This window comes from Paroedura picta, chromosome 7, assembly GCF_049243985.1.
Source record: "Paroedura picta isolate Pp20150507F chromosome 7, Ppicta_v3.0, whole genome shotgun sequence".
NCBI classification, from domain to species: domain Eukaryota; kingdom Metazoa; phylum Chordata; class Lepidosauria; order Squamata; family Gekkonidae; genus Paroedura; species Paroedura picta.
The window spans coordinates 104166699-104192069 of NC_135375.1; the positions used below are offsets into that span (position 1 = coordinate 104166699).

The window sequence follows — 25371 nt, forward strand, 5'->3', positions numbered from 1 at the left end:
GTCCCACCTCTTCCTGCACCCACACGGGGGAGCATTTGGCCCAATGCACCTCATCCGCCCTCTATTTGTGCTCCTGCACAGGAGCTGGGGCAGTGAAGTTCCCTGTGCGGAAACGGTCAAAGCGGCTCATAATCACCTTCCGTTCCTCCCTGTGAGGTAAGAGGGAGTTGAAACAGAGAAACTGCTGTGGGAGAACAGCTTCGACAGAACTGGGACTAGTTCAAGGTCACCCAGCTGGCTGCTCAGGGAGCCAGAGCAGGAAATCCAATCAATTTCTCCGGATTAGAGGCCACTGCTCTTAACCACTACAGTCCAGTGGCTCTCAAGTAGAAACTGAATCAGTCAATCAATACGGGAGGACTGATTGTGTGTCACCTATGAAGCCAGTCTTGCAGGCCTGCAGATATTCCTGGGGATAATATATTTGTAGGCAGATAAAAACAGTGAAAACTGTAACAAAACGTAAATAATTTTTTTTTTAAATCGCAAGTTGATGATCTTTGGCTGCAACTCAGCTTCTGTAAATTGCACACTTTTCTCCTAGAAAGGGACACAGTATGTGGTTACATTAAAAAAAAAAAAGACAAGTACACAACCGGTACATTTTTAAAATAAAATACTATTTTGTCCATATCTATACAATATTTTTTTTACAATTAATAAAATGTTACACTCAATAAAAAAATCTTGAGAACTTTCAATGCAATCACGGCGGCGGATATTTACACCCAAATGCAATGAGCCTGTAAAAAGATGTCAAAATAAGCTGGACAAACTCTTATTTACAACAATTAATTTCATGTTCCTGAACAGTCAAATTGCGCAATTTTTGACTGGGGTGAAAAAAGTCCTGGGAAATCATAAGCAGGATTTTCGAGAACACGCAGCTGGGGAGGGGGGGGAGGGGAACAAGGTACAGATGAAGATAATACATTTGTCGATCTCAGGGGAAGAGACACAACTTGTTCTAAGTGCATAAGGGGAGCCTCCCAAGGGAGCTGGGAAACCCAGAGAGCTGGAACTGGCCTCATTCTGCACGGCACCCGGTTTTGCATATTGCTCCTACCAACAAAGCCAAGCTAGGCTGCTTGCGCTCAGCTGAGATGTGCACCCTCGCACCCAACACAATCCAGAAGTGTCTTTAAGTATGCCTCCCCTTTCATTGCACCTAGACGTGTAAGGGATGAGAAAGGAGCTTGACGCTTCCTAAACCCAACTCCAGCAAATACCCCAGAGGAGAGAAGCTGTGCTGTTTGCCAGTCTTGACGAGAGAAGATCCTAACTAAGGTTGTGTGTGGTGGCATCCAAATCGGCCGTTCCAGGCGGACGCAGCCAGAGCCACGCCATGTGTGTGTGTGTGGGGGGGGGAGTTGCGGGCACTGGTGTGTAACTCAGTACACACATGCAGGCGTGCCCTAATCCTAACGTTGGAGGACCCTCTTAATAATAGGAAGCCAAGAAACAGATGGGAGGCAGGAGTGGAGACCTTCCCAGACCAAGGGAGACAGCAGATATAGAGAGGCTCTCCTCTGCAGGGGTTAACTCTTCCAGGAAAGAGGGGCAGGTCAAGGCCTGTTGAATAGGCAAACATCAGGGGGAGGGGGTTCCAGAAGAAGGCTCAGCAATGCATTGAGTCCCCACCCAATGGCCGATCAGTGACCACTGTATAATCTGTCCCAGAAGTCTAAGAGGGCTTGTTCTTGAGACTGTTGTCAGAGACCCAAGGTGACTACAAAAATACGCACCTACCCAGCTCGGAGCATCTGGACGTCGGATAACTGAGAAGTACAAACAGTGCTGAAAATGAAAACTGAGAGCGGATAAATGAAATGGGCTCGAAGGAACCCATGAAGGGTGCGATTTTTTAAAAAGTCAATTTAGGTGAGCCCGACATTTTCCAAACATTTCCCACTCGTCTGCGTATTGGCCACGTCTCCAGCTGAAAAATGAATTTTCTCAATGCTCCAGGGACCTCAAGAGAAAAGCTCAGACTTTTACCCAGATGTGCTCTTCCATGGCACCCTTCCCTCTCTTCACAGCCGTCCCTCGATCTTGGGACGCCTTTCGAGTGAATTTCGAGTGAATATTTTGAGTCCAATATTAACAGAACAGGATTGTTCCGTCGCCCAAGAGAAGGCAAATGGAAAGCGATTTCACACAGCTGTCAACTCTATCCCCTGCAGAAGAGGAAGGAAGCAATTCTGCTGCTTTACATGGCCATTACTTAGCAACTTCATAATTTCTGTGAAATCTGTGGGAGCGGAGAAGTGGCCCAGTTTGCAAGAACAGATAATTGCAATAAAGGAGGAAACCCACAAGAGTCCGATGGATGTTCATTCCAAATTCCAAAGAAAACCTTCGCTCTTCCAAAAAGAATAAACAGCAAAATTGTAGAAAAGGACTTTAAAAGGACTCGGGAGATCACCCCTGTTCATTATGCCTCCTCGGAGTTTTCGCCCGTATAATTCAAGGTGCATTCAGCAAACATGGGAACATGAGGAGGGCACACATGGCATTTTCTTGCACTGGGCTACACCCAAACCACAGCACTCCCCACACCTCCTAGTGAAAAATGATACAGAAGGCAACTGTATGTATAAAGCAGGGGGGGAAATCAATTCTGGAATTTGTCTGGAATTAATTTAAATTCCAGTGGAGAGATCAGATGTTCCTTTGGGTTTCTGAAATACAGGAACTGTTTGCACCCAAGAACGGCATGCCTCTATTGGTAATGTGCAGAAACTCAATTATCACTAATCCCTAGAACCTGGGAATTGTGGAAACATCTATGAAGAAGGGGCAGGAGTGCAAGAGAGAGCTTCTCCCACCTGCGCAAGCATTCCCGGGGTTCTGTGGGGTCACACTGACAGCGGTGAAACCGGTTTCCCTGCAGTTCAGAATGCAAGAGGCACTTGCATATGGGCTCAGTCGCTTTTTAAAGAACTGTGCTCGGCTTTCCAGCAACGAGAATGAAAACTCCAAGAGATATTCGGATGCTCATGTCAGAGGCTGTCAAGTCATTGAGTATTTGAAGAACAAGGTTCAAGTCCAGGAGTCCCTCAAAGACCAACAAGGTTTCCAGGGTCCGGTCATGGGAAAGCCAAAGCTCCCTTCGCCAGACTCTTGAAAACTTGTAGCCTGTGAAACTTGTGGATCTTTAACACACTTCTGGACTCAAATCTTGTTCTTCTGCTAGGGACCAACACAGCTGTCCACCTGAAACTGCATTATCTGAAGTCACTAAAACAATTGGATCCATTTCTGTGTTGGCGAATTGCTGTACCCCACTGGTCAATGGGGGAGGGCTATTTCACCCTCCCAGGCCAAGGAAGCACCTACTGGCTACCCGTCAAGGAACAAATATACGTTTTCAGGTGCCCCAGCAGTGCCCTCAACAGCCCTGCAGTGTATTAGGGGTGGGTGCAGCCTGAAAGGCCCTAGAAACTCTGTGATTTGGGAGCTGTTTCCACGTAGGTCTGGCTGCGGGTATACAGCGATGGGGTTTACAGTAGGCTCAGCAGAAACCACGACCAAGGGAGACGCTTGCCTAAGCAGAGCCATTCTGGCCATCTGCGTGTTTGCTGAATGTAACGTACCCACTCGCCACAAGAGTGAATCCGTGGAAATGAGGATCGGACCACTGCCACACAAGTACAGGTCCCGACGCTCCATGCATACGTCCTAAGGGGCATTAACCCCACGAAGGAAACAACTTAAGCTAATAACCTGGCAAGTCATTGGGCTACCAGTAATACAGCTCTTTTTGAATAGGCCAGAGGGGCACATAAGAATGGCCGCTCGCTCCCATGAGCCCTGAGTGCATTTCGTCTTCCTCGACGTCAACACACAATATACTGTCAGCATTCTTAACCAATCACCGCCTGCCAGCAGTTTCCATCACTTCTCCCCCACCTCATGCAAACAAGGTTAAATACCAAAACGCTCACGCTGGCTCAGACGGAACACATCCGCTGCCTAAGTACAACACATCAGGTGTTCCCGTAGCCATCTTGCTTCCGTAGCCATCTTGCTTCCATTTGGTGTTCTTGGCGAGAGGAAAGGCCTGGCTGGAGAGAAAAAAAGGAAGCCGTCCCCCGCCCAACAAAAAAATTAACAAGGGTACAAAGGAAAAAGCCCACCTTGGGAAGGTGCTAAGCAAGACGTGGAAAAGGTACCCTGAGAAAGCTCACGGCTTACAAGCCAGCGAAGGCAAGAATGGAAATGCCATGCCAGAGGAAAGACAGTCACCACCCAAGTGTAATAAATTAATTTGTTGAAGTCTAGAAAAGTTTTTGATAGAAAGCATTAAGATAAAAGTTCGAGAGGGGAAATAAATCACTCCCACTGACGTCTCTCCTCCTCCACCACCCCCTTGTGTCTCCTTAGAAACTAGGTGAGGAATTAAATTTGGGCTGGGCACACCGGAGATTTACCGCCGGAAGCCCGCCGTAACATAAGCTGATTGTGTGTTTTAATGCAACCCACCCACCCTCCAAAAAAGATCGAGATGATCTCAAGAGTTATAAATGCAATTTGAAGTGTTAGTGTCCGTGGACTGATCTTGGCACTAGGAGAGAATCTGGAAATAACAGATTAGTGTACTTAGTTGAGACAAATACAGCCATGGCATCCTTACCCTGACCTGTAAGCGCGGAGATAGGCACTGATGCATTTAGTTGGCAACATGGGCGTGTAGAAATACAGAAGCACTCCCCTACGTACACGCATTCCCCACAAACAGGGGTGCTGTAAGTGGTCTCTTCAGGGAATGGAAACCCCAAACCCATGCATATCTGTATACGTGTACGTACACAAGTACATGAAACGTACAAGAAACCCACCCCTCAGTCGGGCTTCCAGCCGACTACTGTTCACACGGCTGAGCTGCAGTCGTGACCCAGAATATGGCTTATATTATGAGCAGGACGGTTCGATGGTTGTTTGGAAGAATCGGAGGCAGAGGAGTTGGCTATCGAGAGCAGGGGCGAGATGGCCGAACCGTCCGGAGGAAGAGCGGTAGCGATTTCGGGGAACAAGGAAGTCAAATTAAAGTTGGACAAGTGCGATGAATTGGCCATGTGCATCGGGGCCATGTCTGTCAGAAGAGGGAAACTCGGCTGAGCAAAGCCAACCGGTCTGGGGGGAGACAAGATAGAACCGAACCGGTTGTTCAGACCTCCGCCGTTGGGCTTCTCCGTACCGGGATTGGGGAACATCTGATTGGGAAAATAAGGAATTGAAATATCATTGGACAGCGGGGGATGAGCAGGAGAATACGGTGGGTAAAAGGAGGGCAGCGTATTTTGGGGGTCTACTGGAATCAGGGCTGGTGTCCGAGTAGCGCTGGGCTGAGTCACTGGGGGAATGAACGAGGCGTTGGCATTTATTGGGGGATTCATCCCGCCCTCTGGAATAAAAGGGAATCCAAAATTCTGAGACAAACTGTGCTGATCTGGAGCTGTGCTGTCATTGGACACCTGAGAACCATCAGGCATGAATCGCACAATGCCACCTCTTTTCTCCAGGGTCGGCTGCTGACGCCCCAGGATCATACCGCCGCTAGCCGACAAAGGGAGGTGGGGAAGGCTCGGGTCAAATGTGTTCCCGTGTCTCTGATTTCCAGACCGATTCCTTTCCGGTTGACGGATTTTCGAGCCGCCGTTGTCCTGCAGCGGATGCCTCGAGCGCTGCGCGACGGAAGAATTCGGCTGACGAACCGACGGAGGGACTTGCTCAGCGTTCCCACGAGCGACTGATGAGTGGGGAAGGGGTGGCCGGACGACTCCGTGCACATTGCTCGAAACGGGTGGGTTCATGGGACCTTTGCCCCCGTGGCTCTCCGTCATTCGCATGGGGTTCGTCTTCTGAATCGAAACGCTGGGGCTGGTGTTGCGGCCTTGGATATCCCCGGAAGACGAAGAGCTCGAAAAGGGAATATTCAAAGAATTGCTCCGGTTACTAATGGTACCCAGAGACATGTCGCAACTCTCCCTGTTCTGCCCTTCACTCTCTCTTCGAACGTGGATGTTATCCCTCGCCGGAGGGCAGTTATACTCGATGATGGAAGAAGCCGCGCACTGCGGGTTCCGCTGATGTTCCGAAATTGATCGCTGGCTTCCGCCTGATTGGTCTCCGAGGTGAGGGGCAAGTAAACTCTGCATGAAGCTTTGGTGGCAGGGATTGTCGTTGTCCCGGGAGGGAGGGAGAGGATTGCCCGTCGAGATCCCTTGAACTGGTGGGTAGGATAGTCTTTTTTGCCGATCTATGGACCCCGCGTTCTGAGCTATCCGGAAAGCCTGTGTCTGCATACCCCTGAGGGACGACATTGAGTTGCTGATATCGCTGTTTCGGGAGGACTGCACATCAAAGCTGCCGCCAGGCTGCTGGTTAGTCCCGCTGGGCTTGAACGTCTGGCACTCGGACAGCCTTTGAACGTCTGACCCAACGGTATGGTCTATAGACATACGACCTTGCATGTTATGAATCGTCAAGCCTTTATTCCGGGACACGTCGAGGTAATTCCGCATTTCTAGCTGGTCCGGGACTCTTGAGCTCTGTATGGATATTCCTATTCTCTGCTCGGAATTAGAGGGGGATTTCCCAATCAGAGCCTCTGCGGAGTAACTGCTAACGCGGTTTCTCTCTTGTCTATGCGGGGCACACGTCATATCGGAGGGTCTGGTGACAATACTGGGCTGGGACACCATCTGCTGCTCTAAAGCCCGGGAGGTCATGAGCCTCTGCATCTGACCGTGCCCCCCTACGTGTTCAGAAGACACTCCCGAGCTTGGCTGCCTGTTCCCCACATCTGGCGGAGGCTGTTGGTGCAGAACATCTGGGTTCAAGTGGCTCTGCGGGTGGCTGTGGTGGGTCCTGTTGCCTGCGGGATTCTCACAACTCTTCTCTGTCTGGGACGGCGCAAAGTGCTGCTGCATCTGCTGGATCTGCGGGTGGTGGGGGTGAGGCGGGTTGCTCTTCTGCCGCGCCTGCTCGTTCCCGTGGTGCTTCTGCTGCAAGCCCAGCGGGGCGGGCTGGGCTGCTTGGATCAGGCTCCTCTTCTTTTGCATCTGTGCCTCTTGATGCATGACTCTTTGCTGGTGGATGCTGTGGGCCTGGGAGTGAAGGGAGGTCTCTGTGTGAGGGATGTGGTGCTGGAGCTGGTACAGGTGATGCCGGTCTCTCAACTGCCCTGCCTGTTGCTGCTGCTGCTGCTGCTGCTGCTGCTGCTGCTGCTGCTGCTGCTTGATGTACAGATGGTTGCTATGAAGATGGCTCATTCCTTGAGCGGGACCATGCTGGAGAGGTGGCAAGTGTTGCGGCCCTCCTTGTCCAGGCTGATCCGAGACAGAAACCTGAGGATTGCACTGGACTTCGGCTTGCCGCAGAGCTGGGGGCACAAAATTACCAGTGGGGAATAATCTGCTGTGACCAATGTCGGCATGCCCTTGACTGCTCACTGGCACTGCCGAACTGGAGGAATTGGGAGGGATCTGACCGACAAGGATTTGCGCCTGGTTGGCCATGTCGTTGACCTCCTGGCTTAGGAGGGCCATGCCTTCAAGTCGCAAAGGTGCCGTCGGGCAGTGCTTCTGTCTTTTTGGAGCGGAGAGGTGGTGATCGTCCTGAATGCCCCGCTTGCTTGACTCTTTGCGGCTCTCCTGGCTCGGCTGCTTCATGTGCGGCTCACGCATCTGAGGAGGCGCCTGCATGGCGCTCGTTCGAAGGGCAGTCAGCTGGTCGGGAGCGTATTCCGTAATGAGGGCCGGAGACTGTCCTGGGGACTGGCTCATGTATGAAGTGACGGGCATAGAGGGTGTCCCGGAGACGGGGACAGTTGCTTGATCTGAAGACAACGGTAAACCCGAGCAACTCGCAGCCGGGTGGATGATGCAGCTTTGATGGATGAGGTTATTGACACTCAAGCTCGATGCGCTCGAAGACTGGGGGGCCAGCAAATCCACACTGGGCATTTCCACTCTCAGAGAACAGCTCTGTTTCTCAGCTGACCGATCAATGTTCATTTGTGCTGAATTCTGGGAACCAAAACTGCCCGGCACTGTTTCTATCTGGGCGGACTCTTTAACCGCGTGCGACTTGAAAGGCTTTCCTCTTCCTAGAGGTGTTAGGTCTTTGCCCTTAGGAGCAGCACTCTGGGGCACGGCCCCTGTGCCTTTCGCGAGGCTCTCTTGATCAAAAATGGCTCTCGCAGCCAGAGCTACGATATCAGTCTGCTCGGAAAACGTGCAACCGTTACAGGTATTTACGGAAGTGCTGCTGGGAACGTTCTCCCGACACGTGTCTGGCAACATGGATGCCACCGAGAAGCCACAGCTGCTCCCTGAGCTGGTTGACATGGGCGAGTCTGCTTGCCTGTTGGCAATTACTCCCTCTGGTTCAGAGGAGCAGGAATGAGACTGGGTAAGGTTTTCTCCTTCAGCACTCATCAGTAAGAGTTCCTCTGGTTTCCCCACCAAATCGTCACCGGAGTCCATAACGGGTTTGGTGCTTTGGGCAGAGAAATCAGAGTGTGCAACCTGGACTGGGAAGGTTTGCTGGACAGCGTCGCCCTCTTTACTGAGTTCGGACAGCATCTTGGTGAGACCCTGACCTTCCAGCAGATCTGTGGCTCGAATGGCAAGAGAGCAATCTTGCCCTGCCCTGCAGTCCTCCGGAGCTCCTGCTCCAGGAAGGCTCTCAACAGATGCCCCGTTATTCATCCCCGACAACCCGGAGATCTGAGATCTTGTCGTAGGCAAGTCAGAAAACGATGAAGGGTTGGGGGAAATGCATCGGGGTGGCTCAGTTAACTGAGAATTTGTCACCGAATTATTTGTCTGAGCTCTACTTGTTTGAAGAGATGGAGACACGGCGTCTTGGGGATCCGAAGCCACCACTGTGAACTGCTCGGGCAAGGCTGATTCCAGAGGGGATGATCGAGGCACTGCAGCTGCATTCAGATCAGGCGCCGGAGCAGATTCCACACTTCGTTCAGCTCTCTCTTTGGGACAAGACTCAGAAGTACTCGGGTTTGGTGCCTCTCCGCTGCCGAATGGCGGAAGAGACAAGTTCTGCGATGTACTGGCAGGCATGCTTTCGAGCAAGAGGGCACTCGCAGTATGCCCAGCTGTCACTTCCACAGCCCCGCTATCGGGCTTCTTGGTATCCTTGCTGCAAGGATTCGTCCGACATGCCAGGCCGAGGCCAGCAGCTGGACATTTTTTAGAGCTCGTTTTTTTATTAGGCCTCTTAGGGCCCGAACTCGAGAGCAAATCCCCAGGAGATTTCTGCTGGGCGTCGTTTACGGGATGGGAAGCGTTGACCGAGACACTGTTTTCCGCCGTCGAAGCGGCTGGGGTGGCGGTCGCTGCTGGTAGAGTGCAGGTGCTGGGCGTGGCTTGGCTGCTGGCGCTGGCGGGATTGGTAGGCTGACTGACGGACAGTGGCAGGCAGCTCTGCCCGGCCATCTGAGAGATGCTTTGATTGAGGTTAGCGAGAGCACCAAACGTGTTGAGCGCGACATTGGTGTTGGGGTCCTCGCTGGTGGTGGGCTGGATGATTTGCATAGGGGCTTGATCCGAAGCTCCCGAACAGGACTTGACGGGCTTCAGAGCAAACAGCTGTCCGTTCAGAGAAACCGTCTGCGGGAGCGCCTGACCGCTCGACGCGGTGACGGGGGCCGTTTGCGTGGAGCTGGAAGACGCGGAAGAGGACGGCCTGGGTAAAATGTGGACGAGGTGCTTCCCGCCAAACGTGTGAGGGCCGGAAGCGCTCGCGATCAAGTTGCTCGCGCCTCCGGCCGGAGACACGCCATTTGCGGGCACCCTCGCGGGGGGAGGGGGAGGGGGCGGAGCAGAAAAGAGGGAGAGCGGGTTCTGGTTGCCAGTCTGGATAATGACAATCTGCTGACTGACGGTCTGGTTGGGAACTTCGGCTCTCAACACGGGCGGGCAGGGCGGAGCGCTGGGAGGCTGGAGAATGATGACATTCGGATTGGCAGGCGAGGCGGCGACAGCAGAGCCCACCGGCTGGGCCATCTGGATCACCTGCATAGCTGGATTCATCGGAAGAAGGCTGCCCGCGAGCTGGGCTAGAACTTGCATCTTTGCGACCAGCGGCTGCATAGGTAAGGACGGGCAGGACGGCAAGGAGACCACAACTGGCTCGGGTGTTTGTTCATCCACGGGCGGGGGGTTACTCAAGCTGGCGCTGGTGGCCGAGCACCTATTGGGAACACAAGCCGGCATGCTGGTGGCATTAACCGGCTCGTTTAACAAGCCTGCCATTACGCCTGACGGGGGGTGGTTTAGCGGCTGAACCGTATTCCCCGCGAGCTGCAGAGTAGTCCACGTGGTCTGGGTGTTCCCAGCCGAGGTGATGCGCGCCAGAGTACCGATGCTTTTGGAGCCTGGAGCGCCGATGGCTGAAGAGGTGGGGAACGGCCACTTGTCTAAAGTGGTGGCAGGCAAAGGGTTGAGGTCAATTCCGGCCTTCGCCACCTCCACGGTGGACATTGCTGGCAACCCGCTGCCGCTCTTCCCGTAGACACTTCCAGATGGAAATCCGTCCACACCGGGCATCCTGGCAGGAGGAATACAAGTGGAATCAGGCACAGAAACATCACAGCTTTCCTGGGATATAGTCCTTGAATCCTCTTCTGGGGCCACTGCCGACAGCTCGGTATGCGGTAGGTCAGTACTAGCCTGCAAGGGAGGGCTGACGTGGGGCACGCCTGTTTCCGTGAGAGATCTGGAACTCTCTTGTCCGCTCGCAGGTTTGGTGATCACCATTTTGTTTTGCAGAGAGCTCTTTGCTGGTTCTGAGGCATTCTGGGAGCTGGCGGCACCGGTAGCCGTGAACACGCGCTGCTCATGCTCAGAGGGAGACGGTTCGAGGGTTTTCTTGGCTAGGTTAGGCGGGCCTGGCGTCAATGGCGGAACGGAAGCCTCAGCGCCTGACTTGATTTCTGCGGAGTAGATGCCAGAAAGGGTGACCGGAGTGACAAGATTGCAAGTTCTCTGGACGGGAACAACATTCGCGGTTTGCTTTGGTAAGTTATGACTGATGTTAAAAGTGATTCCTTGGACTGGCGCTCCCTGGTTGTTTCCACCCAGCTGACTCCCGTTGGAATAGACAATGATATTTTTTTGCACCTGGTCACTGGGGATGACAACCGAAACTTTTGCATTGCTGAGGCTGCCTTTCTTTTTCTGCACCTGGTCACTGGGGATGACCACCGAAACTTTTGCATGTTTAAGATTGCCCTTCCAGTGGATGGTGGGATCGTCGTAAAGGCAAATATCATTGGCCTTTAACAAGGCGATGTAGCGCGCGTTTTCTTTCTGGAGGTCGTCCAGTTGCACCCGGAGCTTTTTGATTTCTTCCGCTGCAAAACAATTTTTTTTTAAAAAAAAGGTTATTGAATTCACTGATCAAGGATTTCTAGAAAATTTTACTGCACCTGAACAGTCTGGGATATAGAATCACCTTATCACTAACAACAACTGCTTGAACACTTGAAATATATTCTGGATGCAACCAAGGCAACCATCATGTATCGCTGCCTACTTTCTTTGTTCTCTTTCACATCTCTCCTACAAAGAACACTCTTAGTGCAAGATCTGAGCCTATGTGACGAATCTGTACCATTACTCAGAGAGCCAGAACAAAGCGGAGGGAACGTAGCTCATTGGTAGAACACAGAAAGGTTCAGTTCTTGGTAACATTAATTTCGATGTTTGGAGCAGGAAGGATAAAAATTAGGTGATTTAAAAAAAAATAAAAAATAAAATCCAGCATCATGATATTGGATAGCCAAACTGTGGCTCTCCAGATGTCCATGGACTACAATTCCCATGAGCCCTTGCCAGCATCATGATATCGGGTGGCCAAACTGTGGCTCTCCAGATGTCCATGGACTACAATTCCCATGAGCCCCTGCCAGCATCACGATATTGGGTGGCCAAACTGTGGCTCTCCAGATGTCCATGGACTACAATTCCCATGAAACCCTGCCAGCATCATGATACTGGGTGGCCAAACTGTGGCTCTCCAGATGTCCATGGACTACAATTCCCATGAACCCCTGCCAGCATCATGATATTGGGTGGCCAAACTGTGGCTCTCCAGATGTCCATGGACTACAATTCCTATGAGCCCCTTCCAGCATCATGATATTGGGTGGCCAAACTGTGGCTCTCCAGATGTCCATGGACTACAATTCCCATGAGCCCCTGCCAGCATCATGATATTGGGTGGCCAAACTGTGGCTCTCCAGATGTCCATGGACTACAATTCCCATGAAACCCTGCCAGCATCATGATACTGGGTGGCCAAACTGTGGCTCTCCAGATGTCCATGGACTACAATTCCCATGAAACCCTGCCAGCATCATGATACTGGGTGGCCAAACTGTGGCTCTCCAGATGTCCATGGACTACAATTCCCATGAGCCCCTGCCAGCATCATGATACTGGGTGGCCAAACTGTGGCTCTCCAGATGTCCATGGACTACAATTCCCATGAGCCCCTGCCAGCATCATGATATTGGGTGGCCAAACTGTGGCTCTCCAGATGTCCATGGACTACAATTCCCATGAGCCCCTGCCAGCATCATGATACTGGGTGGCCAAACTGTGGCTCTCCAGATGTCCATGGACTACAATTCCCATGAACCCCTGCCAGCATCATGCTGACAGGGGCACATGAGAATTGCAGTCCATGAACGCCTGGAGACCCACAGTTTGGCCACCCAAACTCAATGCGATGTAGCGTGCGTTTTCTTTCTGGAGGTCACCCAGTTGCACCCGGAGCTTTACTTTCAATGCAAGTAAATCTATTTTTTTTAAAAAGAGCCTAATCTAAGAGTCAGCTTGGTGCAGTAGTTAAGAGCGGCAGCCTCTAATCTGGAGAACCAGGTCTGATTCCCCCTTCCACCTCCACATACAGCCAGATGGGTGACCTGGGCCAGTCACAGTTCTCTTAGAGCTCTCTCAGCCTCACCTACCTCACAGGATGTCTGTTGCGGAGAGAGGAAGGGAAGGCTATCGTAAGCCGCTTTGAGACTCCTTCAGGTAATAAAAAAGTAAGTAAAGGTAAAGGTATCCCCTGTGCAAGCACTGGGTCATGTCTGATCCTTCGGGTGACGCCCATTTTCATGGCAGACTCAATACGGGCTGGTTTGCCAGTGCCTTCCCCAGTTATTACCATTTATAAAAAAGCAGGGTATTTTAAAAAGCACCTCTTCTTTATCTAGGACTCAGTTGATTTGATTGGTCATGGCTGCAGCTTCTGTACGTGAAAGGTGTTTTTGTCTCCCAGTGGGAAAACGTAGCTTGCACACCAAAAGCCAGGTGTTATTAGCAAGATGTAAAATTAGCAAGTGCATAGGTTTTTGGGGAAAAAACGGAAACTATTTAAATCAAGAGGAGAAAACAAGACACACTGAGCTGCCCTGAATGGGAGAAAGGCAGACCAAATTATTTCAGAGGGCTCCTCCATGGTCAAAAGGCTAGAAAAGGCTGATCTAGGGTGCCCCTTTCAATCACACAAGGACCAGCAAGGACCCCCCTCTGGACACAGTCTCCTCTTTTACCTTGTTCACGGTTCCCTCCGTTCAGCAGGAGTTCATCATTCTGCCTCTTCATTTCCGTTATGTATTTGTACGCTTGATCGAGGATCATGATCTTGCTCTGTAAAGGAACGTGGGGATCATCAGGCGCAGACAGGACTGAGTGACACTGCTTGAAACCTCTTGCAAATTTGTCCTCATTTGATGGGATGCCAAAGGGGGACATTTGCCCGTTAGCACCTAAATTAGTTTCCACTTAAAGGTTCAATTTAAAGAGCTTACCTCTATCCTGCCTCCCATCTTATCACAGAGCAAGGCCAACCATCTACTAAAATGACATTATCAGGAGCCGGTCCTAGCATAACCATGCATCTCTTCTGAACTATGTGTTTCCTTACAAATATATACCTTTGAATAATCTAAGAAAAGGAACCAGCCAGCCACAAAATATGGCTCCACAGGATCAGACCAATGGCCCATCTAGTTTAGCATCCTTCATGCAATGGCCAGCCAGTCAACAAACAGGGCATAGAGCCCAAGGCCTTCCCTGATGGCTTAGCGGACTGGGATTCATACTGTCCCTGAATGACGAATTTCCCTTTAGCCATCCTGCTAGCAGCCATTGATAAACATAGAGACGAGAGAGAGAAGAGCTGATTTTTATACCCCACTTTCTACTACCTGAAAGAGTCTCAAACCGGCTTACAATCACTCTACCCTGTGACGTAGATGAGGCTGAGAGAGCTCTGAGAGGACTGCGACTGGCCCAAGGTCGCACAGCAGGCCTCATGAGCCTAGAGGGGCTTGCAATCACCTTCCCTTCCTCTCCCCACAACAGGCACCCTGTGAGGGAGGGCTGAGAGCTCCGAGAAAGCTGTGACTGGCCCAAACAGCTCTTCTTTTTTCTCAATATCCTGGTCTGTGCTAGCCACAGTTCGGTGAGTTGTCAAAATTGCTGAACTGCTGAATTAGCGCTAACAAAATCAAAGGTCTGTTTCCAACAGCCGGACGAGGGGTTAGCTCCCACTGGCATTGATGCCCTTGTCCAAAGGAAAGAGCCTTCCTTCGATCCACCATGCTCAGAAGAGCCCCTGGATTCAAAGGCTGCTTCCGCCCGAGGGAAACACTTTCACTAGCGGGATGGATCCACCAGATCCACTTCGAACAAAGTCAAGAAGAGAATGAATGAAATGAGCAGGAAGGCTTTTACGCATCAACCTGTTTTCCTAGGACATGCCGGGTTCCGTCAAAAACAGCCAAACTCATTGGGAACAGTGCATAAAGCAATATGGGTGACAATCGAGGAGAGAACATGGGGCAGATGCCACGGGTCCATTTGTCTCAGGATATTGCTCTCCTCTGGCACAAGGAGCTAGCGTAGAGAGGGAAGGACAGAGTGGAACCAAATTAGTTGAACCCGGGAAGGAAATGTGTACATTTTTAGGCACCCACTTGCCTGTTTCAGCGCTGGGGAGCATGGGATTAACTCGCCAATTCGGTTTATTCCGGCATTGATCTTCTTCTTCCGGTGCCTCTCCACTGGGGAAAGCAGAAAGCAAAGAGTCTGTACCTCGACTCGCCAAGACACACGTCAGAAACAATGAGGCCTCCCTTTAGATCGGAAACGGCCTGCTTTGCTGGAACAGTCAGGGAGGACAGCCCAGCCCAGGCCAGCCTGACCGCCGAAGCCCCTTACCTGCATTGTGCGTCTCACGGTTTTTCTTTCTGCAAAACAAAGATCACACACGTGAGATTATATGTGGAGCTACAGACACCCTTCCACCATTGGGGGAGATTGGAGGGGGGGGGGCTCCAGGGTTTCTCATGGGTTTTCCATTAGATCCGCTCACCCCTACCCTCTGTCATGTTTGCCTCTGGCTAAAGCCATGGTGGTTTGATCAGTGTCCCACAATCCCCTCCGGGCAGCCAATTTAGGGGTTATTTTCCCCACCACTCTGAACGCCACCAGGGTCAATCTGAGAGCCAGTTTGGTGCAGTGGTTAGGAGTGCGGACTTCTAATCTGGCATGCCAGGTTCGATTCTGCGCTCCCCCACATGCAGCCAGCTGGGTGACCTTGGGCTCACCATGGCGCTGATAAAACTGTTCTGACCGAGCAGTGATATCAGGGCCCTCTCAGCCTCACCCACCCCACAGGGTGTCTGTTGTGGGGAGAGGAATGGGAAGGCGACTGTAAGCCACTTTGTGCCTCCTTCGGGTAGGGAAAAGCGGCATATAAGAACCACCTCTTCTTCTTCTTCTGATTCAAACACCTCCTTGAGTCATCAGAGAACGAAAGAGGATCGCAATCAAAAGTCACGCAGGAGGGAAGCGGCATCAAATACGCTTTCCCCGGTAACTCTCGAACCCGGGCCCCCTCCAAGGAGCTTCGGTCACTAGGAAGCGTCTGAAAGGAGCACCCAAGCATAGCAGGGGGAGCAGGACGGTTCGCCAAGAGGGCTTCAGGCTGGTGGAAACTGATCCTGCCCCTCCTGCCGTCTGCCCTCCGCTGACAGCCCTTCTGCTGAGTTGCCTTTGGGAGGCAAGCGACAGACCATAAATGCTGCCCCCCTGACTCAGGCGGCCCCGCTGGCTCCCAGGGCCAGAAATAGCTCTGAATAGTTAACATTCCCGGGCTGGGTCCCAAAGGGCCAAGTCAGCCAGCGTGAAAGGCATAGTCTGTCCCTGTGCTGCAGAACCGTTCAGAACCGGATTACGGGACGGAGCAGGCTCCCCAATGATCTGCTGCCCTCCGCCTAGTTAGCATCGCTTATTGTTCCCCTCTGTTTGCTGTTCAACTGGTTTCTATACTTGCTTTCCTCTACCCGAAGGAGCCTCAAAGTGGCTTACAGGAACAGAAGCCCGAAAAGTATTCCCCACGGTCAAAAGGTGGGAAAAGACTGACCGAAGGAGTAACGTGTTATAATTTCCCTCTATTCCATCATTCCAAAGGTGAGAAATGGTCACAGGGCCCCTGACAAAGTAGACATGTAGGAAGACCGGATCCCTCCCTTCCTTCCTGCAATCTGGACTCCCCCTCAGGCTAAAATCGCCTGGGGTCATCTATCGGGGTACAACGACTGCTAGCAGAAGAGGCGAGGGTCCACAGGGGAGACTCGGTTGCTGATTGCTGCCAGCATCAATTGTATTGGGTTTTATGTTGATTTTGCATTTTTATGTCAACCGCCATGAGCTGGCTGGGCCAAGAGTGGCGGTCTATAAATCTAATAAACAAATATCAGAAGGGCTGTTTTTTATACCCTGCTTTTCACTGCCTCGCTGCCTTGTGAGGTAGATGGGACTGAGAGAGCCCTAATGTTACTGCTCTGTGAGAAAAGCACTATCAGGGCTGTGACTAGCTCCGGATCATCCAGAGGGCTGCATGTGGAGGAAGGGGCAATCAAACCCAGCTCACCAGATTAGAAGCCGCCACTTTTCAGCACTACCCCATGCTGGCTCTCTCAGACTTTGCAAGGGGTGGAGGGAATCCTTGTTGCCTCTTTCAAATGCTCTCACTCTCTTTTTTTTAAAGCATCTCGAAATATTTAACTTAAACAGAGCAAGACCAAAACAATCTTCCTGGTCATTTTGATTTTAAATGTTTTTTTGGGGAAAAAATTATTTTGGACCATCTCAAAATCAGGACCCGAAGACCTTTATCGGCATACAAAGAAAGGAAAACAGGAAAAAAAATACACCATAAAGCGTTAATCGCTCTACAATTGCAAGACTTCACAGCCAGCTGCAGAAACTTTGAACCGATTCAATTAGGAGAGAGTTTTTGCTAGTAAAAAGGAATAGTCTTGGCCTTATGATTAAGCCTGTATCATTTGATGAACTGCCTATAAATAATAACGCAGCATGGACAATAGAAGAACACACATATGATGGTTTCAACACAGCCTGAGTTACAGGGACACGGTCTTTTAAAATATGGCATTTCCATAAATCTCCCTAGCAGAACAGCTGAGAGGAGGGCATTAAATCACATTAGGTGACTTTCCTTACTAGATCCCTCCAACATCTGCAATTTCTGGTATCGTCCATGTTTTAGTGCTGATATTTAAAGCAAGTGTTCAATAGCTACACATTCGTACAATTAATCCCTTGAAATTATCCCATAACAAGGGAGAGATGTGTGTTGTTAGTCATGGTAGTCCAGTTCCGCGCAACAGGGTCTCTCTCAGAGTCCTCTTCTTCTGGAAGAGGTGTTCGAAGACAGCCCACCTTGAGGCATGGATTCCCAAGAAGGAGAGGCAGGTGCACCTAGCCTTCTGGCCATTCGGTGAGAGTTTTAAGACCCAATTCTTGAAAAGAGTTTATGGCACAGCTTGAATGGGGTCTGGTTTAACTCCTTTTGTTACCTGCTTATGCCACCAGGTGCTTTAATGTAATGTCCGGAGATAGTGAGGAACCCCACAGAAGGCAGGTAGCTCCTCCAGAGCAACCCCTTTCGCATAAAACAGAATTGCCTATACGGATCCCCGTAGGAAAAGCAACCCACTGGACAAAACAGATTGCTTGCTCAGCAACCTGAAACGACAGCCCAGAGGAGTTGCTTTGACCCAGGAGTGGCCAAACGGTGGCTCTCCAGATGCCCATGGACTACAGTTCCCATGAGCCCTGCCAGCTGCAGGGGCTTGTGGGAGTTATAGTCCGTGGGAATCTGGAGAGCCAGTTTGGCCACCCCTGCTTTGACCAGCATTTTATTCAGATTCTGGCAGCCGCTCATCTTTAAACCTGGACTAATCAAGTTAGTGACCTGAATGGCCCTGGCCAGCCAGATCTCGTCAGATCTCGGGAGCCAATCAGGGCCGGCCCTGCCTGGTATTTGGACACAAGACCTCCAAGGAAGTCCAGGGTCGCTACGCAGAGCCAGGCAATCGCAAACCGCCTCTCAACGCCTCTTGCCTTGAAAAACCCACAGCGTCTCCCTAAGTTGTGACCTGACAACAAAGAAATTTAGTAAAGCTAAATGGAGTGGGATTGGGGGTGGAAAACAATGAAGGGATGAATAAAAGGGCACATGTATTTACCCATGCGGCTTCTTCAAGGGAGTTTTCTCGGTCATCTCTGGCATGGTTTGAGAGACGAGGATCTAAGAAGAGAAAAAGAAATTTACCACCGATTACGAAAGCACCAACGTGCCTCTTGAAACCCCCTGACTCCGTGAACTTCCTTGTAGCTCAGCTCCCGCTGGTTTCTTGCAGTGCTGGATCCAGCATAAAATCTCCGCCTGCAGGAGAAAAGATGGCAGCCAGCTAAAGGCTTTCACGGCCGAGTCAACGGGCTGTTGTGGGTTTTCCAGGCCTCTGTGGCTGTGGTCTGGTAGTTCTAGTCCCTGACATTTTGACAGTAACTGAGGCTGGCATCGTCAGGGGTAGGACACGGCAAGATGGGAACCTCTCCAGGTCAAAATGACACATAGGCATGGGCAGATTCCCATCTTGCCACAGTCCTACCTCCGATGATGCCAGCCCTAAAAGGTAAAGGTATCCCCTGTGCAAGCACCGAGTCATGTCTGACCCTTGGGGTGACGCCCTCCAGCGTTTTCATGGCAGACTCAATACGGGGTGGTTTGCCAGTGCCTTCCCCAGTTATTACCGTTTTACCCCCCAGCAAGCTGGGTACTCATTTTACCGACCTCGGAAGGATGGAAGGCTGAGTCAATCTTGAGCTGGCTGCTGGGATTGAATTCCCAGCCTCATGGGCAGAGCTTTCAGACTGCATGTCTGCTGCCTTACCACTCTGCACCACAAGAGGCTGTGTTACTGGCAAAACGTTAAGGACTAGAACTACTGGACCCATGGCCACACAGCTCAGAAAACCCACAACAGCCCACTGCAGGAAGGTATTGTGGCGCTCTGCAGCCTGAATGGCTCCGGATGATCTGTGGATGTACCTGACCTGTGGAAGCAAGAGACAGGGTCTTTCAACCCTTTATAATTCTCTGATTCAGAAGCCCCTGAAAGTAAAATCAGGAGGAAACATAATTGCATATCAGTTCCCCAGAGCTGATAGGTCCAAAGAAGCAGGTGAATGGAGAGCCAGCCTGGGGTGGTGTTTAAGAGCAGCAGCTTCTAATCTGGCAAGCCAGATTTGGCTCCCCGCTCCTCCACATGCAGCCAGCTGGGTGACCTTGGACTAGTCACAGTTCTGTTGGAGCCATTCTCACAGAACAGTTCTATCAGAGCTCTCTCAGCTTCACCTACCTCACAGGGTGTTGGTTTTGGGGAGAGGAAGGGAAGGCAATTGTAAGCCGCTTTGAGGATCCTTCAGGCAGTGGAAAGGGGGGGTATAAAAAGCAACTCTTCTTCTTACACAAGCACAAGGGCTCTAGTTTATGCCGCTGTTCGTCGTATGCATTTCTTGCCTACATGGAGCTTTCTAACTTCTGGAATGCAATTTTTGCATTTCTTACACTTTTTTTATTGCAAAGTGTTCCAATCTTATCACAATGATTACCGTATGTCTCATGCTGTTCCTATTCTATTGCGGAATCTGCCGTGAGCCGCAGAGTGAAAAAGGCAGCTTAGAAATGCCTACACAAATAAATGACAAACAGCTGTGGAGCCCAGGACATCCAAATGAAAAAGTAATTTGGCACATCCCTTCATTTTGCTTTCCACTCCTTTTAAAAGTAGAAAAGGTGCAACTTGAACCATTTCCGCCCAAGTGCAAACGGCCACATCGGCATTCTTAAATAACTGAAGTTTGGAAAACTTTCTGCACAACTTTTTGCCTCTTCAGTAGGTCTGGATTGAGGCCCCCTTTAGCCACCGCTTTCCAAATCCCCTTTTTCCACAATCCCCCCCTACCCCTGTGGATCTGAACTCGTTTTCCAGCGAGGAATTCCTGATTTCAAATTTTGTTTCCCACTGCGCATTTGCGGTGCCGTGTGTTCACCCCCACTCCCACCCACCCTGAAGAAATAGCTTCCCAATAGTCAACTACAGCCATGGCTGTAGACTCATTACATGACCCTAGAATAGACCTTCCATTCTGCGATTCTAGTAATGCCAACTGCTAACAGAAGAGAACATTTCCCGCGTCCAGCAAGTACATGGAGATGCCAAGATCGATGCAGGCTGATTGACAGAATTGAGTATTAGCCAATCCCAAGTAACTTAGATAATAAGAAAATCATTCCAGTTCGAATTTAGGTGCGTGTGTGTTTTTTAACAGCCTTAATGCATGGATTTCCTTTCGGAAACTAGTTGCTCCTTTTTGGTACTGCAGGTGAAAGATCCGTGGACTCCTAATCCCAGGAATCTTCTGCCTAAAAGAGTCTCATGTAGAAGATAAGGGGTATATGTTTTTTAGGGATTGTTCCTGCAAGTCACCATGCTGAGACCTACTGAAACATGATATAAAACAGGGGTAGTCAACCTGTGGTCCTCCAGATGTTCATGGACTGCAATTCCGATGAACCCCTGCCAGCATTTGCTGGCAGGGGCTCATGGGAATTGTAGTCCATGAACATCTGGAGGACCACAGGTTGACTACCCCTGATATAAAGCACCCAAGTTAAACGTCTGAGATTCTAATTCCAATTTTTCCAGCAGATGTTATGTCCCGGATAAACTGCCGCAAAGACTGCTTGATTCTCTAGGGGGCGATTACATGAAGAGATTGAAATATGATTGCGCGGAAGAGAAGCAATTGGATAAAATGAAGCCGAGTGAGAAAGATCCATCAACTATTCTCGGAATAGCCAAAATGCTGTTGGCCGTTTCAAGAATAAACCTCCCATCGACGGAGACTGTTGGTATCCAATAAGCTACCATTACTGTCAACTTCTATTGCCTTGCCTATGAACCTCACACAATACATCAGGGGTGGCCAAACTGTAGCTCTCCAGATGTCCGTGGACTACAATTCCCATGAGCCTCTGCCAGTATGACAGTCCACAGACATCTGGCGAGCCACAGTTTGGCCACCCCTGCATTACGTTGTATTCTGGTGAATTATTACTATGCCAAAGGAGGTTATCTGAAACTGTTGCAGCGGTGACAATTGTGTTCTGTTTTTGCACTGCAGCTGTGACGCCCACTTAGCAGCTCTGGAGCAGCTTGCGGCGCAACCGAGCCCCATCCTGCAGTGTGGCACCTTCCCGATATGTCAAGAAGAGGGCAAGGCCCTTGCTCAGCAGGGCTTGGGGCTGGCAGGCTGTTCCCACCTTGAAATATCAAAGGACAGGGCAAGCGGTGAACCTAAGGACAGGCCTCACGCCAGCATGGTGCAGTGCTTGAAGAGGGGCAGGCTCTAATCTGGAGAGCCTCCCTCTTTACCTGCCCTAATTGGCCACGTACGGGCAGTAAGGCTCATTCCAGCACCAGAGCCCGATTGCAGAGGGCCAGGGTGGGACTCCAGCACGGAAGGCATTCTTTTCTAAATCACAATGAGGAGGAATGGGGACTCCAACCCGGGTCTCCAGATGCGGGTTTGCTGCTCTTAACCTCTACTACCCCATGCTGGTATATAGAATAGAATAAGAAACCAGACTCCTTTGCTCACAGTGGCTCCATTCTCCCTTTGCCACCCTGATCTGGAAAGCCTAAACTGGTTTGATCTTGTCAGATCAGCAAGATTTCTGGCCCGGGAAGCTCCACTTTGGGCTCTAATGTCAATCCTCTCCTTGTTCACTACTTTGGTGGTGGTGGGGACGACTGTGGAAAATCCTGAGAGCGTGTTACATTTCCAGTGCAGAAGACAGGCAGCACATATCCTTCCCTATTAAGGGCGGTTAAGAGCAGAGAGAGGCCTCTTATCTGGAGAGCACAGAGAACCACGTTTGATTCCCCATTCTTCTACATGTCGCCAGATGAGTGACCTTGGGCCAGACACAGTTCTCTCAGAGCTCTCTCAGCCTCACCTAGCTCTGAGGGTGTATGCTGTGGGGAGAGGAGGGGCAAGGAATTCTAAGCCCCTCTGAGACACATGAAGCCAGTTGGATAAACCTGGGGCCGCTCACAGTTCTCTCAGAATTCTCATCTACCTCACAGGGTGTCTGTTGCGGGGAGAGGAAGGGTAGGTGGTTGTAAGCCGCTCCGAGACGCCTTTGGGTAGTAAGGGCAGGGTACAAAAGTTGTAACTCCTTCTTGCAAAAGAAATCCACGGCCTCTGGGCTCATTGGCTAGTGAGCTTAGTGTCATGTCCCCAATTATAAGACAACCACAACGACAAATGGTTCAAGGTGAGGAAGAATTCATTGATGTATACCTTGGTGAAGCTTTTGGAATAATATATGAATTACAGAAATGACCGGGAATTTGAAAATGCATGCATAAGGTGTAGACGTAAATTTTCTCAATAAGGCTAACCAAGCTCCTAAAGTCCAGCAACCATTTCCTGAGAGCAGGAATACAAGCTAGCCCATAAAACAATGGCTCTCCTCTTGTTACACGTTTCTGGCATCTGCCATTCAAAGATACACTGCCTTTGCATAGGGAGGCTCCATGCAACAATTGCTTTGAGAGGTACACTGCCTTGACATGGCGAGACAGATACAAAAATGATGTACATAAATGATTACACTTTTAAAAGATAGTGATTCATTTGTGTTCATATACGGAAATATTAATATTCACATATAATACATGCAAAAGAAGAAGGGGACGACACAATGAGGTGGTTGGATGGAGTCACTGAAGCAGTCGGCGCGAGCTTAAATGGACCCCAGGGAATGGTAGAGGACAAGTAAGGCCTGAAGGATCGTTGTCTACGGGGTGGCAATGGGTCAGACATGACTTTGCAACTAACAACCACAACAAATAATATATGCAAAAAACGTGTACATATTAAGAAGGCCTCTCTAATGAACAGTGGAGGCTGTTATTGATAGCCATGAGAAAGGCTTCTGAAAAATCTGAGTTTGTTTCTAATTAATGTTAAATGATTTTTAAATTAACCGTACATTCCTATGCACAGCCTCCATTTGGTCAATCCATGGAGAGGTTCCCCCGTACATGGAGGTTCCCTACAGCCACCACATCCAGACATACGCCCCTGTACACTCTTAGCTATTACATTTAGAGGTATGCTACCTCTATAAGTAGAGGCTCCATTTAAGCATGACATTCAAAGGAACAACTGATGCTGCGCATGGAGGTTCTACTTCGATACCAAAATCAGAGGCTCAACTGTACTCACACTTAGAAGTTCCATAAAGCTATCATATTCTGAGACACACTACCCCTACACATAGAAGCTCTGGTTCAGAGGTGCAACCATCTCTGGGCAGGGGGTCTCTGTTTATTTGTCAAGATTCGAGGACCACCTGCCTTTGGATACCCAATACACTCAGAGGTACACTACCCCTATATATGGAGGTTCTGGTTAAGAATCACATTCAAGGATGCAGCCATATCTGGACAGGGAGCCTCCGTTTATGTCAAGATCAGAGGGCCACCTGCCTTTGGACACCCAATGCGCTTGGAGGCATGTTACCCCTACACATAGAAGCTCTAGTTAAGAATCACATTCAGAGGCACAATCATCTCTGGGCACAGATACTCCGTCCAGCTTTCAAGATCGGAGGGCCACCTGCCTTTGCACAAGAAGGCTTCGGGTCCCCAGTATGCTCTGAGGTATGCTACCCCTACACATGGAGGCTCTAGTCAGAGGTGCAACCCTCTCTGGGCACGGAGGCTCCGTTCAGCTGTCAAGATCGGAGGGGCACCTGAAGGCTTCAGCCCCCCCAAGACGCTCGGAGTCCTGCTGCCCCTACAAACGGAGGCTCTGGTTGAGGATCGCAGCCAGGCGCACAACCAAGTCTGCGCGCAGAAGCTCCATGCAGCTGTCAAGAGCGGAGGGCCACCGGCTTCTGGCCGCCCAACACGCTCGGAGGCATGCGACCCCTACCCACGGAAGCCCCGCCGCCGCCTCTGTACGCGTCCAATTCGGAGCAAGGCGATTGGAGGCAGCGGCCGCCCGTCCCAGGTACATTGCGCCTGTCCATGGAAGCTCCCCTCCCCTCCTCTCCTCGCCCCCGCCCCCCGGCTGCGCGCCACCCCCGGCGGGGAGGGCCGGCGTCCCACGGGGGGAGCGTTGCGCGAGAGCCTCCCCGGGCCTTCCCAGCGGGACTCACCGAGGAGGGGCAGGTCGGGCTGAGCAGCTGCAGCCCCACGGCGGGGACCATCCTCCTCCGGGGAGGCCGCTGCGCTCCCTCCGCTCCTTCCCTCGCGCTCGCGTCGAATCCCGAGGCACGCAGGCGCGCGCCGCCCCGCCCCCTCCCCTCCGCCGCAGCCAACGGGCGGACGCTTCGCCGCGCCCCTCGGCCAATCGCGGGCCGCGTGGGGGCGGGGCGCGGCTGAGGGAAGGCGGGGACCTGCCCGCTCCAACGCCATTGGGCCTTCTTCTGAGCCAATGAGGAGCAAGGAGGTTTTGGAGTGACGTGACGACGTTCGGGAGCGGGGAAAACAGGAACTGCTCGAGCAGCCAATCGGCGGTTGGAGAACTTAGGGGGCGGGGAAGAGGGCTGTTCAAAGTCCCGAAATGTTCGTAATAGACGCGTAGCCTTTTTTTTTTCAAGTTTTGCTTGCGCTGTCAGGGCGGGATGTGGACACGCGTTAAACTGCACGTGTGAAACGGATCTCGGCCCCGGCTGCGAAAATCTTCCAAAATTCCCAGAGAGCGTTGCATGGTTTCACGTGTATGGCTGAAGGGCTGCCTACTTGATTTTCTAAATGCTGCAGCGCCCCGGAGCTGGAAACCTATCTCCAGGTAACAAAGATCATCCCTTTGGAAAAAATGACTGCTCTGGAGGGTGGGCTCCATAGCATTGTGCCCAAACTAGGTTCCTGCC

The 25371-nt window shown here is 51.1% G+C and overlaps 1 protein-coding gene across 1 annotated transcript; it reads right to left on the minus strand.

The window, feature by feature from the left end:
- Nucleotides 1-577: 577 nt before the first annotated feature.
- USF3 (upstream transcription factor family member 3) lies at nt 578-24768 on the minus strand. The gene is made up of 6 exons (XM_077345873.1): nt 24655-24768; nt 18602-18663; nt 15264-15292; nt 15024-15106; nt 13592-13688; nt 578-11383 (listed from the first exon to the last, which is right to left on the minus strand). The coding sequence occupies exons 1-6, from the start codon at nt 24703-24705 to the stop codon at nt 4872-4874; spliced, it is 6834 nt and encodes a 2277-aa protein (XP_077201988.1). The 5' UTR covers nt 24706-24768; the 3' UTR covers nt 578-4871.
- Nucleotides 24769-25371: the final 603 nt, after the last annotated feature.